Genomic DNA, 18,295 nt, shown 5'->3' on the forward strand with positions numbered 1-18,295 from the left:
CTGACTTCTTCAGAGTGCTCTCATTGGTGGCCTTCTTTGCCCGGTCCTCCACCGTAGCGCAAAAGGCCTGTCCAAAAGTAGCCCCTGTCCCACCGAGTCAGACTTCTTCATTGCTTCAGCAAAGTCGGAGCCGTAAGTTGACTGGAGGGACAGACAGGCATTCTCCCGGCGGCGAGATGACATCCTATGGGCTAGGCCCATAGAACTCTCGTTGAGGTTAGCTGTTAGCACCGCTAACAGATTAACCTCGCGGAAGAAGTTCGGCGTTGCCCGTGGTCGTTCGCTACCTTCCTACCGAGGTGCTCGGCAAGCGTGGTAGCGACGCTAGAGACTCTGATAAGCGGCGTGCTCGCTTATCGATGAGCTTTAGCTCCTCCTCCCACTGGGGAGAACGACCCGTGCGCCTTGGCCGCTAGCGGCAGGCGCTTGGCAACGCGTCTGGATCCATGTCAGGGACCCTGAGGTAGGTTTCAGTAGTCCTCCTGCGAAACACGCAGTGGAAGCGTGCAAGCACGCGGCGTCGAAGCTCCAGCGAGCCTGACAGCCCTACGAACCCTACCCTTGAGGTCCGCCGGGAATGCAAGTGCGGGCGACCCTTGTGTGGACGCCAGCTAGCTGGGCATCCTACTGAAAAGATGCCCTGGTCCTCCTGAACGGACTCCTCCTGAGAGAAAGCCAGGCCCAAACCTTGGGCCACACGGCTCATCACCTCAGCGGTGTCCGCAGGTAGACCATTGCTAGCGAGTTCCTCACGGGAAGCGGGGAAGGATACCTGAAGCTAGCTGCACAGCCTCATCAGACTGTGAGTCGCTACTGGTGTCATCTTCCGACTCCTTTCCCTCGCCTTCAGACTCTGACTCACTCTCTGATGAGGAAGAGATCTGACGACGGGCATCTGAAGGTGGACAGGGAGGTGTCGCCACCGTGTGGCTAGCCAACTGAACACCAGCAGAAGAGGGAGTACTCCGCTAGACCCCGAGATGCTAGCTATAGCACCCGGGATCCGTGACGCTCTCGCTGCTGTCGCCCTAGCCATAGCAGTGTGCGGCCTACCCTGAGCTGTATCAGGGTTAGCCACTCGCCGCCCGGGTTGGGTAACAACTGGTGGTACTGCTTGCCCAACGCTAGGCGGCACTTGCCACGGTGCTAGACCGTGGAAGAAACCACCCTGCGGCGGATACCACGGGGCATACCCTGTTGGTAGCTGACCCTGAAAGGATCCGCCACCAGGGAAACCCCATGGAGCAGCAGTACCAGTACCGCCTCCCCCTGTTGCCACAGAGACTGTGGTAACCAGGACGAGTACTGCGGTACCTGCGTGGTTGTAGCGTAGGTGCCCGGTAGGGCTCCCGGCTGCGCACCACTGTACCCATGCCTCACAGCGTTCCCGCTAGAGGATCAAGCCGTGTGTATGGGTACCCGCTATACTGGCTGTCCCTTGGCTAAAAGGAGCTTGCCTAGTATCACGGGTAGCTGAGCGTGTATACCCTCGATCAGTCACCTCGCTACCTGAATAGGCAGTATCAATCAATGGAGCCATGCTCCGCTGAATAGATAGTGATCGATCATAAGAGGGTAATTGACCCATTGACTGTAATGGATCACCCACGCTCTGCTGGCTCTCGAGGACATAAGTGGGTTGTTGATCAGCCAGGCTGTTCAAACTACCTACCCTAACCTCTTGAGCCTCGCCTAAGGTCGCTGTGTGTGGCGGACCACTCACGGCAGCTATGGGTGCGTGCATAGTGGCTACCACTGAAGTCAAGCCGTAGCTCGTCTCGGTAGCTGCCACTGTTTGCACTTGGGTCGCTGTCCCGTGAGAGACTGCGAGCCCAACCCCGGTATAGCCGCTAGCCAGTCCCGGAGGACAGCCGGCAGCCATTCCAAGGCCCAGGGAATCACTCGGCGGTCCCACCATGGAACGCTGCCGTGTGACAACCCCAGTTGGTTCTGCTAAGACTACACCCGAAGCGTTAGCCCGGTATCGTCTCTGCTAAACCCATGCGTTTTCATTCGACCCTTGCGGGAACGAAAAGCGTGCTGCGTGCCGTGGATCAACCCAGGCAAGCCCGGGTTCCACTGGCGCTGCGTGCTACAGACCGGCCGAGGCAAGTCCGCTGCTGCGCTGTATGCTAGGATTCAACCCAGGCAAGCCGGGTACCCTTGGCATACTGTCCGTCGCCGGCTACTTCCGCGGGTGCTAGACCCGCTCGTTCGCCAGCAATCTGCGGGTGTCCACCTGCAAGAAACTCGCTAGAGATCTCACTGGTAGACTGGTACTCGCCTGTTAGGGCAAGTACCGCCCTGCTGCCTGCTACTAGCTTAGGCGTTAAGTCAGTGCTTTCGCTGGCTGCTAGGCCTTCGGGCTCGCTAGCAGTCCCGGAGGGTCCGCCTGCTTGCCCGGGACCGGAGCCCCAGAGGTTACCTTAGCGTGGCCCTTGCCGCCTCGCTAGTACCTACCATATCAATCTTACCTGTAGGCTTCTGTTTCTTAGTCTTCGTCTTCTGTCTGTGTCGAAGACCTAAACGAAGCGCTACTTTCTAAATCCTCGAAGTGGATGTCCGATAAGCCTATGCAAAAGGAAGCACACTTATTTGATTTAGAGCAATCCCTGTGGGAGTAGCAGAGTGGATGCGGGTCCCACTCTGGCACAAGGGAAGGGCATGATTGACAAGGCCTAGACATTGTAGTAATCGGGGAGCGTACAGCACTACCCCCCCGAACACAAGCTCAAGCCCAATAAACAGACCCACACGCACAGTGGCTGACGCTGATGTAGTGGTATGATATAAATATATATATACAAAGGGATGAAAAACTGAAAACCTTTTGGGGAAGATTTGTCAGGCTGGTCCCTTCGGAAACCCACCGAACTCTTAGCAGTAACTCGTCATCAGACGCGTACTGAAAGATATAACAATAGAGCACACCATAAACATAGCGATAATCACTCACCATACATGTATACACAGTACTGTACAAACATCTATTGTAACTTACTAGTCTGCTATAGTTGTTTTACGTGAGAACAAAAATAAAATGGCGTCCTAAGCGGCCATTTTGAAAACGTGTGTCCCGTATATGAACCGAAACACACATACAAGCTAAGTTTTTGGATCGTTTTTGTCACTTTTCAAGCCGAAAAATGTCGTCAAATCTATCTCCCTAGCGACTATACTGGTTGGTTTTTACCTCAGTGTAACAAACAAACTGTATATCTCGTCCTGTGGTTCGTAATGATACTTAGCGTTGGTAAAGAAAAATCCACACGTCTATCTCATCTAGAAACCAAGGAGGATAAGGGTGATTATCGTGTGTGACGTCACCGAATGGGTGAGTCCACTTTCGAGGGGATCGGGGTTTTGTTATTTATTCATTTATGTGGGACAAAATGACTATTGGTTTTTCCGCATCTCGGGATCGATGCAAGAAGTATCTTAATCAACATCGGAAGCGGTAAGATCGACCGGTGTACTGAGTCATGTAATTTCAGAAATGTTTCTTTCAGTTGCAGCAAATTCCACTGTGTGATAAATTTAACAAGTTTAGCTAAAATGATATTGAATTCTTAGCTGAAGGACGTCCCATGTTCGAATCCTGACTGGTGCTTGTTTAAAAACTTGTTAATATGTGCGATGAATAATCCTACTAGTAGAATAACCCAAGTTACACATTATGTAATCCAGGATGCATCCTGAGAGTGTCTGCTTTATGCAAAGTTTCAGATTTAAGAGCCCTTGCTCATTCCAAGCTATATTTCAATTCAAATGAAGGCCTATAAAATACCAGAGCCTATGCAATGAGTAAATTTTGGCTGAATTCCCAGTTATTCCAAACCTAAATTGCTGTTGACACGAAACAAGATGGATGGCATTATCTCCACATCAAATTGCAATAGAGGTTAAGCTTAGGCTTACCCTTCCACAATCAAGAATCAACCCAAAGTGTTACCTAGGTCACCTACTCTATTATAAGCTTACCTGGGTGCTCCGATGCAGTAATGGGACTTTACATTTCCAGATCTTTACATGAGGAATGAGCTGTCACAAGACGAAATTATAGTATCAATCTATTGGAGTTTTTCGTGATCCTAGGATGCTCTTTTTTTATAAACAGCATATTTCAGGAGATATCCGCAAAAAAGTTTATTCCCAATATAGGCCTATCAGTTACGTCCACGGTTTAATAGCAAAAAGTCTTTGGTTGCAGCACGTGCACACTGATGTCAAAAAGTTAAGTACAGAGCAATGTACTAAATATCAACTAGAAAGGAAATAAATAGGGTGACAGGATGATCAATGGGCACACATCCAACAATATTATATTTACATGCATTGTAGTGCTGAACTTTATTACAATACATGCAAGTTTTACATTTATGGGCCACATTTTACAGTCAATGTTCAGACATTTTGTTTTTTGAACATCAAGTTGGAGGTTAAAATAGTTTGACATAGAGCGTGTTTCTACAGAGCCAAATACCGTTTTGGAAACGGTATGGAACCGTTAATCACTCCTGTGGAAACAGCCTCCAACGCCTTTTTTTTTTTCTTTTTCATCAACAACGGAAACCTCGATGTAGTAGTGTTTTGGTGTTGTCGAAGCGGGTAGATTTTCTGTGGAAACAGACCTTAGCGGTAACTTGCCGATTATTGAGCAAAATCAACATGTTAATTGGACAGACGACATGACAAAAATGTTAATAACAGCCTGGGCAACATAACAAGTCCAAACTATTATGTAAAGCCACAACTTCTCCGTGATACGGAAAAACAGAAAAACTCACAGAATTCGGGGTTTGGTCACGGAAATTTGTAAATGCTACAAAATAGTGAAAAACTGTGTAAAATGTAAAACTTTTCTGTTGATTTGCAAAATATAACAAAAAAAAGTGATTATTTAGCAATAATCAACCATTAAACAATCCATTCTAGCATAAATTCTAGGCCTACGATGCAAGATTTTGGCCATACTACCGTATTAAACATTAAGCGGTATGAACACGCTTAACGGCAAAAACCTGTCTGTGGAAACAGCAGGTTAAACGGTAAGATAACGGTAAGATAGCGTTATCCATATAGCGGTAACTTAGCGGTGCGCCTGTAGAAACACGCTCATACACACCTGCATTGCCTAAGATTGGTGAATTTATGGGTCTGGTGGTGTATGTGTGACTATGTTAAGATGTTTTCTATAATCAACATACAAACTTATGAACTGTTTTGTCCCATAGAGTAGACCCTGCAAACAGAGGTGTGCACATAAAATGATGCAATGTCATTTGCCCCTATAATAAACCTCTGCCTGTACAATGTATATTGGTTTTTGCTGTATCAGCTAAGTAAGTGTATGTTACTTGCTTACTTACTGACTCATCTTTTGGTCTGAAATTGATATAACTCAAAAGAGAAAATATAAAGAATATAATAAAAATATTTCCCCACCTGGGGGTGATCACATTCATCATATGACATGTGTCAATATTCGTATGGGTCTTTTCAAATCTCAAAATACCAAGAAGGTATACCCCCCCTCTCGAGTGGTGTCAAATGAGAGAGTAAAAAGTAAAGAATATTTAAATAAGAATAATTTCCCCACCGGGGGTAACACTCCTCGACCTGGGTAAATATTCATATTTACGGTCCTTTTCATTTCTCGAAAAGGTATAATGACCCCGAGTGGTTTCAAATGAAAGAGAACCAAGTATTATAATATACCGTAACAAGTAAGAACTTAGAAGTAACTGGTGCGGTAACCACTCTAGCTTTAGTTGTGTTTAACTTGGTTTATCGTAAAATTATGCCTGTGTGTGTAAAAATGGTCTTTTTGTAGATCTTTAATAATCCTTTGATCTACACTAAGCTCACCAACAAATGTGGCACAAATCAAGTCAGTAACCTTCAAAGCTCTTCCACTATTAGGAGCAGTGTGCGAAATAAGTGGTAGTCCTGTAGTCTAGACTAACCAATTTATCAGAAAAAGTGTTCCGGATTGACTACCAAGGCTTTTTGGCATTACAGATAATCAGGGTCAGAATTTCGGTGAGAATCCAAGAATCGATTCTCGCAAAGATTCTTGTGAACAGATTTGTCTCACAAACTTTTGTAGTTCACACAGAAGTTGATATGCACATGAATCCCACAAATTTATTCTGCCAAAATCAAGATTGTTTCTTGCACTGTGAAATGAATTCTGACCCTGATAATTAACTTCAGTGTTCGAATTTAGGAAAAATAAATGGTTGTCCCACGGACAACCAGATTACAATTTCTGGTTGTCCGTCTAAGTTTTTGGTTGTCCGTAGGCCTACAAATGTGACTTTTGGCTAGATTTATGGTTGTCTGGCGGACAATTGAATCAGTATTTTTGGTTGTCTGGCGACTTTTTTAGTTGTCCCGGGCAACCGGACAACCAAAATTTCGAACGCTGATTAACTTCATCAACTTATCTCTCACAATCCCAGTTTATAGCCACACCATGTAAAGTTTTTCAAGAAAAGAAAAAGTTTTCAAGAAAAAAAGAATTTACTATACTGAAAAATGAATACTTTCAATGATTTTGATTTTGTATGGTAAAAAAGCATAAGCAATTTGGGGTTTCAAAATACTTTTTGAAGTAATGCTATCAATTTTGGAAAAGTTGCTCAATTCTAGAACTACGTGTAGATAGGACCATAATAGTATGCAGGGACTGTCTATTGGAATTGGCAGGATAGCACTAAATAGCTCTTCTGGAGTCTTCAAGGAGAGCTGTTCAGCGCATCACACTCGGCAGTCCACGCTTTATAATGCGTGCCGGTTCGAAATTCTGAAAATTGGTGAAAGCGTGGGGGTTTAAACTTTTTTTTTTTTTTTTTTGGACTGATATAAAGCGTGGGATTAAAATAAAAAGCGTGGCGCTTCTTCCAACTTACAGTATATTTTTATTGAATGATAAAATAATCATAGTTCCAAGAAAAATCACCAAAACTTGCACACTATGTCGCAAGATAAAATTCCATTTGATGCAGGCTCGCGCTTGTTTACGTGAATCCAGTGCAATGTACACAACATCCTCCCCTGAAGCCCTGCCAAAACACCTACGTCATATGCAAATGTCCGATTTTCCATGACGTGTTATTTTTCTTTACATTGATCGTATATGAGTGACGTCATTATCATGCATAATTGATTGAGCGAAGCAGCACGGAAGAAGTAGGATATAGTCGCTGAACATAGCGTACATCAAGTTTCATGACAAGAACAACATTTGAACGCCATAAAAGTACAGTTATTCATTAAAATGCTTATTTTACAGTACAGTAGTAGTTTTTCACATATCATTTGCATTGTTCACGTAATGTATCAACTTAATGGAGAGAAAAACATCGGACTCGCATGTGTGAAATAGGTGCAGAATTCGGCGTACTTGATACCTCGAACCAAATTGCGTGTGACTTTGTCAGTATACAAATAGCGGAAAAAGTGGTGGGGGTCAAGAATTTTCAGTATAAAGGGTGCCTCAGTAAAAAGCGTGGGGGTCAGGAATTTTCAGTATAAAGGGTGCCTCAATAAAAAGGGTGGGGGTAAAATAAAAAGGGTGGGAGTCAAACCCCACTGCCGAGTATGCGCATTTACAACAGAATGTACGGAGAGAATGGTCAACTAAGGAGAGCTAAAAATCACTAAAAGCGATTGCTCTCGCTCTCCTCAAAAGGCAGTACCTGAGTATGTGGGATGACCTGATTTTCCCTTTCATTTACACACTCTTCAAGAGTTACATCATGTAGGACACATACGTCTTGGGTCAACATTTTGTTGAATAATTCCAAACTGACTTTCACCAACCAAACACCTGATCAAACTCTTAAAGGAATCTTAAATACAGTTGCAGAAAATGTTTCTAAACATTAAAAGGGAAATGATTTCTTTTACTTGCAGGCATCAAGTGTTGACTCTTGGGATTGACCCTCGCTGACATGTGTGTACTGGCGTTTTATATCCCTTTGTGTGCGAATATCAACAGGTTTAGAAAATCATTTCAGAAGAAAACTAAACACCAAATTTTGCACCCAAAAAAATTTGAATATAAAATGCATTAAACTGAGTACAAACATGCAGAGTTTTGGTTTAGTGGTTCTTGTCACAAATGCATTTTGGAGAAATTTAAAGAATTTGTAGGTTTTGTGTAGAGTTTCTGTAGACATCAATCCAGAAAACTGCAGTAAGAGTGGAATATATAAGCCAAATTAATGTCAACATTGCTATTTATCATGTAAGGGTGTACATGTGGGTGTTAGCTAGCAGGAAGGCAATGCAATGCTTTTGAAAAACTTTTTGGCTGGATTTGGAATGTTTTTGCTGGCCCAATGAGTCCAGCCTAGGAGTGTACTAGTAATTGCTTGCTTGCCGACAGGATCTGCTTGCCGAGTAGCCCTTTGGTATTCTTTTTGGTCACCTTTTGGTCTTTTAAATGGACATAGATCTGGAAATGCCAAGAATGGTGTGGCATGAAAGAGAAAAAGTAAAGAAAATAATAAAAATATTTCCCCACCCGGGGGTGACACTCATCATAAGACCGTCCCAGGATGTCACAGGTCAATATTCGTATGGGTCCTTTTCATATATCTCGAAATGCCAAGAAGGTATTACCCCTGAGTGGTGTCAAATGAAACAGAAAAAAGTAAAAAATATTACAAAAATAATTTCCACCACATCCCTCACATGACCCAGGTCAATATCCTTTATATTTGTTGTCTGAAACATGTGATGGTGGATGAATCACTGAAAGTGAAAAATGGGGAATGCGGCCATACTGACCCCCATTTTTCAACTCTCTTTCACCTAATGACCCCATTATTGTTTTGCTGTTACCCAACAACTCATATCAAAAAACACCGTATTTCGTCATTTTTAGCACGACAATTCCCGTTAAAATCATTAGGTAAGCTTAAAAGTCACGCTAAAATGACGAACATGAACTTTTGACACTGACTTTTGGTTCACTTCCGGGTTTCTGATGCAGATTTTCGCCATTTATTGCTGCTATTACCGACCATGTGAGCAACTTGGTAAGCTTATTACACAAGATAGCATGGAAATATCGGAATTTTTGAAACATCTTGGTTGAAAAAAGTGGTGGGGGGGGGCATTTATTTGAGGGGCGACTATTTGACGAAATACGGTAGATAGAAACTGCACATATTTTAGATTTGAAGTTCTCACAGAATGTCCCCTTTTTCCTAAAATGACAAGAATCTTCCCTTTTCTCCCTTCCTCAGGGTTCAATTATTCCATCTAAGTTGGTGATTCCTTTGCTCCTTTTCAGGTGGTTTTCAGCCAATTGTAGCAAAGTTACAAAGAACACAATTGGCTGAAAACCACCTGCTAACACCTTGCAGCACTTGTGACAAAATTTTAAAACCAAAATCTGGTATAAATTTAACATTATTAAAAATGTAGGGGAGTTTTAAGAACAACTTCCATATGACCAGAATGAGAAACTATTTCCTGCAAATCTTGAGTGAATCATGGATGAATGAGACTTGTTTCTGAGAAGTTGTGAAAAATATTATTTTTTTTAGGTTAATTATTTGCTAAAACGAATGTGAGTGTGCAAAGAATGTGATATGGGCCTACTTTTGTTTAGTTGGTAATGACGCACATGACCACATAATGACAGAAGAAGTACTCCTTCACTATAAAACTATGCACCGAATGACACTCTTTTTTCCGAAAAATTACCAGAATTTTTTGTTCCCACTACTGGTTCAATCAAGACACCTTACCACCTTGCAGCACTTGTGAAAAAATGGCATTAGGCCAAGTAAAATAAAAAACATGTTTCACGTCCGAGTTTTTGAAAAAATGGAGGAAGAGGGGACTTTTTATTTTGTATATTTTATCACAAAATCAGTGTAAATACCCATCTGTTTTAGCATATACAATAATGCCTGGAAAAAGGAGGAGGCCTCTTTTTATTTGTTGTTCTGAGAGAGAGACCCCCTCTAACTATCACAAAACCTTATAAAAGTGTTTCTTGTGTATTAGCAAGGCTATAGAAAGCATCTCTACTTCCTAGACATATTTTTTGAAAAGTTATAACTGAATTTCAAAACATAAAAATAAAATTGAAGAAACCTCAAAAAAGGAAGCGGGGGGACGTGAAACATGTTTATTTTTTTTATTTGGCCTTATAAAATGATTAATTATTTAAGGGAATTTTTAAGGACAACTTCCATGGCCCTCATGAGAAACCATTTCCTGCAAACCTTGAGTGAATCATGGATGAATGAGACTGGTTTCTGGGAATTTGTGAACAATATTTAGGGTAATTTCCTAAAGAATGTGAGTGTGCAAAGAATGTGATATGGGCCTACATGTGCTTTAGTTGGTAATGACCATGATGACAGAGTGTCATTTATTTATGCCATAGGCCTACATGTAGTTTGATCTAGTGTGTGTTCACAGCGCCATGTGTGGATGAAGATGAATTCATGTACATTGAGGAGGATGAGAGATGAAGATGAAGATGGTGATAGTGATGAAGAAGGTGAGATGAAGATGAAGAAGATGAAGATGGTGAGATGAAGATGAAGATCAGAAGATAAAGATGAAGATGAAGATGGAGCATGAAGATGAAGATGAAGATGGAGCATGAAGATGAAGATGAAGATGAAGATGGGGATGGGGATGGGGATGGAGATGGAGATGGAGATGGAGATGGAGATGGAGATGGAGATGGAGATGGAGATGGAGATGAAGATGAAGATCAAGATGGAGGTGAAGATGAAGAAGATGAAGAAGAAGGTGAAGATGAAGATGGAGATGAAGATGGTGATGATGAAGATGAAGATGAAGATGGTGATGATGAAGATGAAGATGAAGATGAAGATGAAGATGAAGATGAAGATGAAGATGTAGACGATAGAAGTCTACACTACCGGTATGTACTAACATGTTTTCTTTTTAGGCCTACAATGTTTTATACAATGTTTTAAAATGATAACTGCAAGTACTGTGTGCAAATGACAATGTGTTCAGGACAATAAATTTTACAATAAATTCTACAAAATGTAGGGCTGTAGAATCAACTACCGGTTTTAATAGAAAGTTTGGGAAACAAGTCAGAAAATTCATCATTGATATCTTCTCTATAATTTAATACAACATATTTATCTAGGTTTATTATTTATAATAAAATAAAGCATTTACGCCTACACATTGTTTACTGTGTGACATGACGTCTTTTCTTCTCTTGGTTCGATTCTGCCTTCTACATTATTAGCCGGGATACAGCTTCAGAAAGTCTCTAATTGATTTATTGGACATTGATTGTAAGATTATGTAAAAGAATTGGAGTTTGTCAATAATAACTTAGATATTTTTGGTGTTTTTGTCGCGACCTATTCACAGTATTCAGCAATCATCACAGAAGCAAATGCTACATAGAGAAATATTTTTTCCACTAAACAAAGTGAATTATTGACCTCATTATTGGCTCATTTTTTAATTACTTTATTTATTTTTATTTTTTGCCATGGTGCTCAAGAATCTAAAAAAAGAGAGGGGAGTTGACCCAAAAATTTATATTCTTTTTCCAATACCAGTACATAACATTGGCTAAGGAAGATTTTCAACATTGGGGGGGGGAGCTGAAACCTAAAAATATTGGTGCCCCCTCCCCTCGGTGTCTGAAAATAGGCCTAGGCCTACAGTATACTAGTCACAAACACACATTTTCCCTCTATTTTATCACAATTTTTTAACTTCACCTAGGATTATTGGGGGGGCTGAAAACGTATTCCAGCCCCTGCACAAAAATTACTAAGCCTATGCATAATCAACCTTAAACTTTTAAACTAACAAATATCATTTCAGTACACACACTGAAATTTGCTGATATTAGTGATTTATACACAAAATTTCCTTCTTGCAGGATGCAGACAAGTCTATCCCTCATACATTACACCCCCTCCGCTCTACTCTAGCTATGACCCTGGTCTATGCTGGCATAGTCCTTCAAGAATGAAGGACTGTGGGGGGCTCGGCGAAGCCGAACAACGAGGCCGAAGGCGTTGCCCAGAGCTATGCTTTGCCTCAATACTAGTATAGTTTTAAACTTCTCAAGCCGAGAGTCATTCTTGAAGGACTATGCTGGCACTCACAACAGGAAGAAACCAAATTTCACTACAACTTCAAGACAGCACAATTTCCATTAAATTTCTTCTAAAATACATTGTTAGAAATTATAGGAAACATGTTAGGAAATTGTATACATCCCTACCTCCAAATCCCAAATTTCCCTAATTTCACATTTTTAAAGGCCTGTGCAGTGAGTGTCAGGGTTGCAAAATGAGTAAAAATACTACAATTGCCACAGAAGTTTTGGAAAATATCTCTGCCACCAGCTCACCACCTGTCCAACCTGTTCTAAAGTTGAACATTAATTCTGAAAGATGTTGCAAAATGATTTATACTAGCCTATTATATCAAAGTCCACTTTTCAAGGTATCAATTTTAAAATAACCTATTGGCCCTACACAAGAAGGACCAGATCCCACCCCCTCCACCCCTTCATAGGCCACAATACAGGACACACATCATATAAACCCCTGTTAAAAATTGAAATTATAAAAATTGCAATTTAATCTAAATTCAATGTATTGCACATGTTAAATCAGTGGCTTATGAAGACAAGATTTCAACAGGGGGCTGTTCATTCTGGGGGTGCCAATAGTGCTCAAGCCCCCCCCCCCCTCCTTCTCAGTTTGTATCAATTTTGACAGGAAATGATCAGATTCTTCTAGCCATTTAGCTCAAATTTTGAACATGGAATACACAATGATAAAACATAGATTGATTAGGCTGAACTTGCTTCACTGTTTTCTTTTGATCAAGGTCGTCTGGAGGGCACACGGATAGTGAATATTGGTCTCAAGTTTTGCATTGATAATCTGTCAGTGTCAACTGTAGTGCACTGTCATGCATTGTCAGTTTGTTTTGATAACTTGACAAGATAGCAGCTCAGCTCGGGCTAAAAATATAGGATTATAAACCATTATCTCTCAATGTTTTTATAAACCAACATACCTTGTAACATTTGCTCTAGTTTTTTACGATCAACTCGAAATCTTTCCTCTGTGTGATCGGGGTCACACACCGTCATCATCACCTCATTGGTGCCCGCTTCCTCCTGCGGTTCGTCCTGCTGCATCGCGCCCGCTGACGATCCCGGCAAAGTTTCCACTTCTTCATCGCCAGGACTCGAACAGCCGTTGTTGATATTGTTACTCAATCCAGCTACATTATTATCGAGAACCCGTAATTCTGGATCCGTGTCGAAAAGGTCCGCCATTGCGGTACTAAAGTGCTGGTAGCAGTTGTGTTGTTTTATGGCTAGCTATCTTTGCGATTGAAAGTTCCACAGGTTGTTGTTGGGCATTGCATTGCTGTTCTGTAAGCATGCCAAACTTCACAACACATGCACAGCGATAATTGATTGCGCTTAGAATGGATCCACTCAACAGTGCATGGTACAGGTGCACTGGAGCTGGAGCTACTCAGGCCTGCTCCTGCTCTGCATCTGATGATGATCCTGACTATACTAGAAAATACATAAAAATCGAAAGGGTACAATGAACCCCCCCGACCACCTCCGGGATACCACCCCTCTATTAATTGGTATTTTTTTAATAATCAAAAAAATGGTTTTAAAATTGTGTTTTGAGAACTTTCTTCACCAAAGTGTTTTGGTTTGAGTCCGGGGTGGGTGCCAAAATCGTTATTTTTACTTGTAGGCTATATAAATGAAATTTGATATAGGCCCACCGTCAGTGGCGGCGATACTTGCTTTTTCTTGCCCCCCCCACACTTTTGAGGCAAACCCCCAAAATCATGTAAATTTCCACTTTTTCCTACTATTATTTATTATAATAATAATATATAATAAAAAAACAAACCCGTTTAGTTATCAATAGGCCTAGGCCCCTACTTATCAAAACGTTTTTTGTTTTTTTGGTTTTACGGTTGTTGTTTTTTGCCAAAATCGTTATTTTTATTTCGTAGGCCTATATAAATGAAATTTGATATAGGCCCACCGTAGCGTAGCCAGCGATGGGGCGGGGGGGGCAGACAGAGTGCCCCCCTGACAAAAAATGAAAGAAAAAAGTTTCTGACAAAAAATGAAAGAGAAAATCAGAAGGTCAAAGGAAAAGAAAAGTGGCACTACCGTAAAATTCAGCCCGATCATGGGCCAAATAGTGTAAAATACAAACTTTTTGCGCGCTACGCGCGCACATTGTAAAATTAGAGCCCCTTTCCATCCTAATAATGGGCAAAAATAGTGTAAAATACCAATTTTACGTGCGTAAATCGTCCCAATAAAGCCTTTTTTGGAAGCCACAGTCGAAGATATACAGTCTCTATGTATAAGATGCATCTGTAATTTTTTTCGTCTGTGCGCTCGAAATTTTATTTTGCCCCCCCCCGACCAAAAAATCTGGCTACGCCCCTGGTATAGGATAGAAATTGGACTAATGTCTAGTTTTAGAGAAAATTCCTTTAGGCCTACACCTAATTGGATTCAGCCAAATGTATTGTCCCTCTAAACATTATAGATCCACGTGTAGTTTGCCCAGTGTTTTTCACTTGACGTTTTCTTGCTTAACATATCATGATCTAAGCAACCTGAAGCAACGTTAAAAACATAAAAGGAGCTTAGGACACGCTAATGAACTTTTTTGGTAATAGACTAAAAGTACTCAGAACGAGTGGCGGCGCCGGGGGGGGGGCGTTGTCCCCTGTTGTCACCTCCTCCAGTAAAACCCAAAATTACGAAATCAAGTTCCACTTTTTGCAGCAATGCGCAAAATGTGTTGATTTTGCCCCCTCCCCCCAAAAAAAGAAATTCACTTTGCCCCCACTGTTCAGAACCTGTAGGCCTAATTGGTTCTCTAATTCTCTAACCTGCATGTTTTCTCAACAATGTGTTCAATAAAACGAAATTTTAAATATTGACCTTCGATAAGACAGGTTTGATCCTATATACATGCATGGGATCCTATAAGTTTTCGAGTAATTTCTTTTCACCAGTTTTTGCGCAAAAATCCCGAGGAAGCATGTGAGCGAGGTGTTGAGCATTTTTTTGAGTGCCATCCAGAAGCCTTAAAAAGATCCATTCTAAATTGAATCGCATCTGATCGCACCGAGAACTTTTCGGCTACTTGGGGCGGTCAATAAGTTTAGTAGAAAAAGATGTTACTTTTGTCGCAGTGTCAGTGGCAGCACCAGGAATTTTTTTCCGGGAGGCATGGGGGGGAATTGACAAATACAGGTATGTTCCCTTGGAAAGAACCCCCTTATTAGATTTCGCAGCTCCAAAAGACCCCCTAAATTTGACCAAAGCTCAGATAGACCCCGGGAGATAGACTCTTTGATTTTGATAATTCAGCTCTAAAAGACCCATAGGCTAACTTGTTCATTCTTTACATTTTCTGCTTTTTTATGAGGGGGGGGGGGGGGTTGATTTTCATTTTGATTTTTTGCAGCTCCAAAAGACCCTACCTTTTTTTTTTTTTACTTGTTTGCAGCTTTAAAAAATGTATGTGCCCCCCCCGTTAGACCCCTTGAAATGAAGAATAAGTAAGCCACTTGGTACCTCTTTCTCTCTCTCTCTCTCTATGCTACATATTTATTCATTTTCTTGTTATGCAACATATTTAAACAATATCAACTAACAAAAGTGAGGATATACACTTAATGAATGAGCCATATATTGTTCAAAATCTTCCCAAAATTGTGACTATTATATAGATGATATAATTGTCATACCTTACAGTACCCACCTTAAAATGATATACAGTAATTTTGCCAGCAAAATAATAAGCTAATTTTGACATTCTTAATTTTGACATTCTTAAAACTGATTAAACATGCAGTCTTGTATTGGTGCAAAGAAATAGGTCCGTATGGTAAAAATGTGCACTACCTTTCATTAAAGCCATTATTATAACATTTGCATAAAAATAGCGTAGTATTTATTTTCCATAAAACATTTTACTGTCAGATATCATATGCCCCCTTTTAATTTTGAACCGAACAACTGAGGTAAAGCAAAGAAAATTTTCATTCATTACATTTTCTGCTTTTATGGGGGTTTTGATTTTGATTTTTTGCAGCTCCAAAAGAACCCCCCTCCTTTTTTTTTTACTTATTCGCAACTCCAAAAGATCCCATTTTACTGGTATGCTGTCAGTTCCTAAAGACCAACCACCTGAAAATTCCAGGAGCATACCTACCAAAATTGTATGTGCCCCAGTTAGACCCCATGAAATGAAGAATAAGTAAGACATCTGGTACCTCTTTCTCTCTCTATGCTACATATTTATTCATTTTCTTGTTATGCAACATATTTAAACAATATCAACTAACAAAAGTGAGGATATACACTTAATGAATGAGCCATATATTGTTCAAAATCTTGTTCATATCTTACAGTACCCACCTTAAAATAGTAATTTCGCCAGCAAAATATATGCTAATTTTGACATTCTTAAAACTGATTAAACCTGTAGTTTCGCATTGGTGCAAAGAAATAGGCCCATATGGTAAAAATGTGTATTAATTTAAGAAATACAACCCTGTACATGTTTGAACATAATCTTCAGCGGCATTTCTTTCTGAGGTAAATGAAAGGAATAAAAGAGCCAAGAACAAAGCAGATCAGGAGGTTCATGTGTAGTTGGCTCCTGCACATAATGATAGAGGATCATGTGTTGTAAAGTTGCTGGGTAGTCTCTGGGTGGGCGCTTCTAGGGCATGAGCGGTTCATGGAACGAATACGGTAATTCACCGTTTGCCCATTGCGCACACTGCCACCTTGATTTGAAATTCTACATACGTCACACATGGCGGACAAGAAATGTCATTAATTTTTACCCTTACAGATGAAAATATGCTCATTTAGCCAATGACAACATGTAGTCATCAATAATATTTTGCTCAGCTAATTCGAACCTCACAATAGTAATGGAAAGAAAAGTGCAAATGTTAGAAATCCATGATGGTAGGATCATCCAGGCCCACCTACCTACACAACATGAAAAACTTCAAGCCATATTGTAACATTTCCATTATAAATAGATTAGTATTTCTTTTCCATAAAATGTTAGCTAATACTGTCGGATATGTCCCCTGTTAGTGACATAACAGCTGAGCTGAACAACTGAGGTAAAGCAAAGGAAATGGGAATTTATTACCAGTGCTGATGCGTGTCACTCCATCGAATTTTGCTACGGTACGGTCCTTGATATTCCGCACGCCATGTACATACTGTGTTATGCACATCGTGTATGCATGCGACTTATATTTCTATCATAATAATTAAACACCAGTTCCTGCGCTTTATTCAAAATCTCGGATTTTGACAAAACTACAGCACCTAAAGTCTTTTGCAGGGTATGTTAGTTTAATAAAGTATATTACAACCAATTTTAAAAACGGGATTTTGAAAAATATTGAGGGTGTCCTCCTTTGCAAATGTTACAATATGGTTTTAAATGATTGTACCAAGTACACAAACAGGATGAAGTTCAAAGCCAGATCTCTTAACCCTAAAACCCAATTGAAAATATCACAAAATTATCAGTTCACCTTAAACTTAAATCATCATCATACCAATATGAACACAAATCAAATACAATATAACCTGAGACACAAAACATCATGCACCATCCTATATACAGTCATAATAATTACTGATGAAATAAAGTATGTAATAGCCATCGTATATTCTTTGCTAGTTTAATCTGCGTCACTTGACCAGTATGCCAAGACTGTTTATAGGTCATGCTTCATATGTATGAAACATAAAATGAGTTATTTCAGTTGAAAGCCATACATCCCCCTTTGGAAGACACAATGGGTGATTATGTTTGAAACCTACTTCCCCTCCGTGGGAGATTAAGATCATGTCTTTCACAGGGGGTGTATAGATATCAAATGGAATGGAACAGCCCAATGATACACACTAAAAGCTCAAATAACTGAAGCTGCTTTGGTTAAGAATACAAAGGGAGGGAGTGAGTGAAAAGTGACAGTCATTTTAACTTCTTACGCAGGTCCGATTTTACACCACCATTAAGTTTCTGGTTCTGTGAGTTACTCTATGTATCTAACTGTTTACACATTATATTCAGATCATAAACACATGCTTAAAATCACTGTGTGCCAGGAGCATGGTGAAATAATCTTGGTTTACCCTCCATGAGTGACACATACACATGGTGGAGTCTGGGCTCTCCTTATTCAACATCTT

General features: G+C 40.7%; 1 protein-coding gene across 1 annotated transcript in view; it reads right to left on the reverse strand.

The window, feature by feature from the left end:
• Window positions 1-13,417, reverse strand: part of LOC140171825 (protein bicaudal C homolog 1-like) — a 134,175-nt gene extending 120,758 nt beyond the window's left edge. Inside the window, 1 exon segment of the mRNA XM_072195158.1 lies at window positions 13,072-13,417. Within this exon segment, the coding sequence (XP_072051259.1) occupies window positions 13,072-13,336 (265 nt within the window). The 5' untranslated portion in view covers window positions 13,337-13,417.
• Window positions 13,418-18,295: the final 4,878 nt, after the last annotated feature.

This window comes from Amphiura filiformis, chromosome 15, assembly GCF_039555335.1.
Source record: "Amphiura filiformis chromosome 15, Afil_fr2py, whole genome shotgun sequence".
Taxonomy (NCBI): domain Eukaryota; kingdom Metazoa; phylum Echinodermata; class Ophiuroidea; order Amphilepidida; family Amphiuridae; genus Amphiura; species Amphiura filiformis.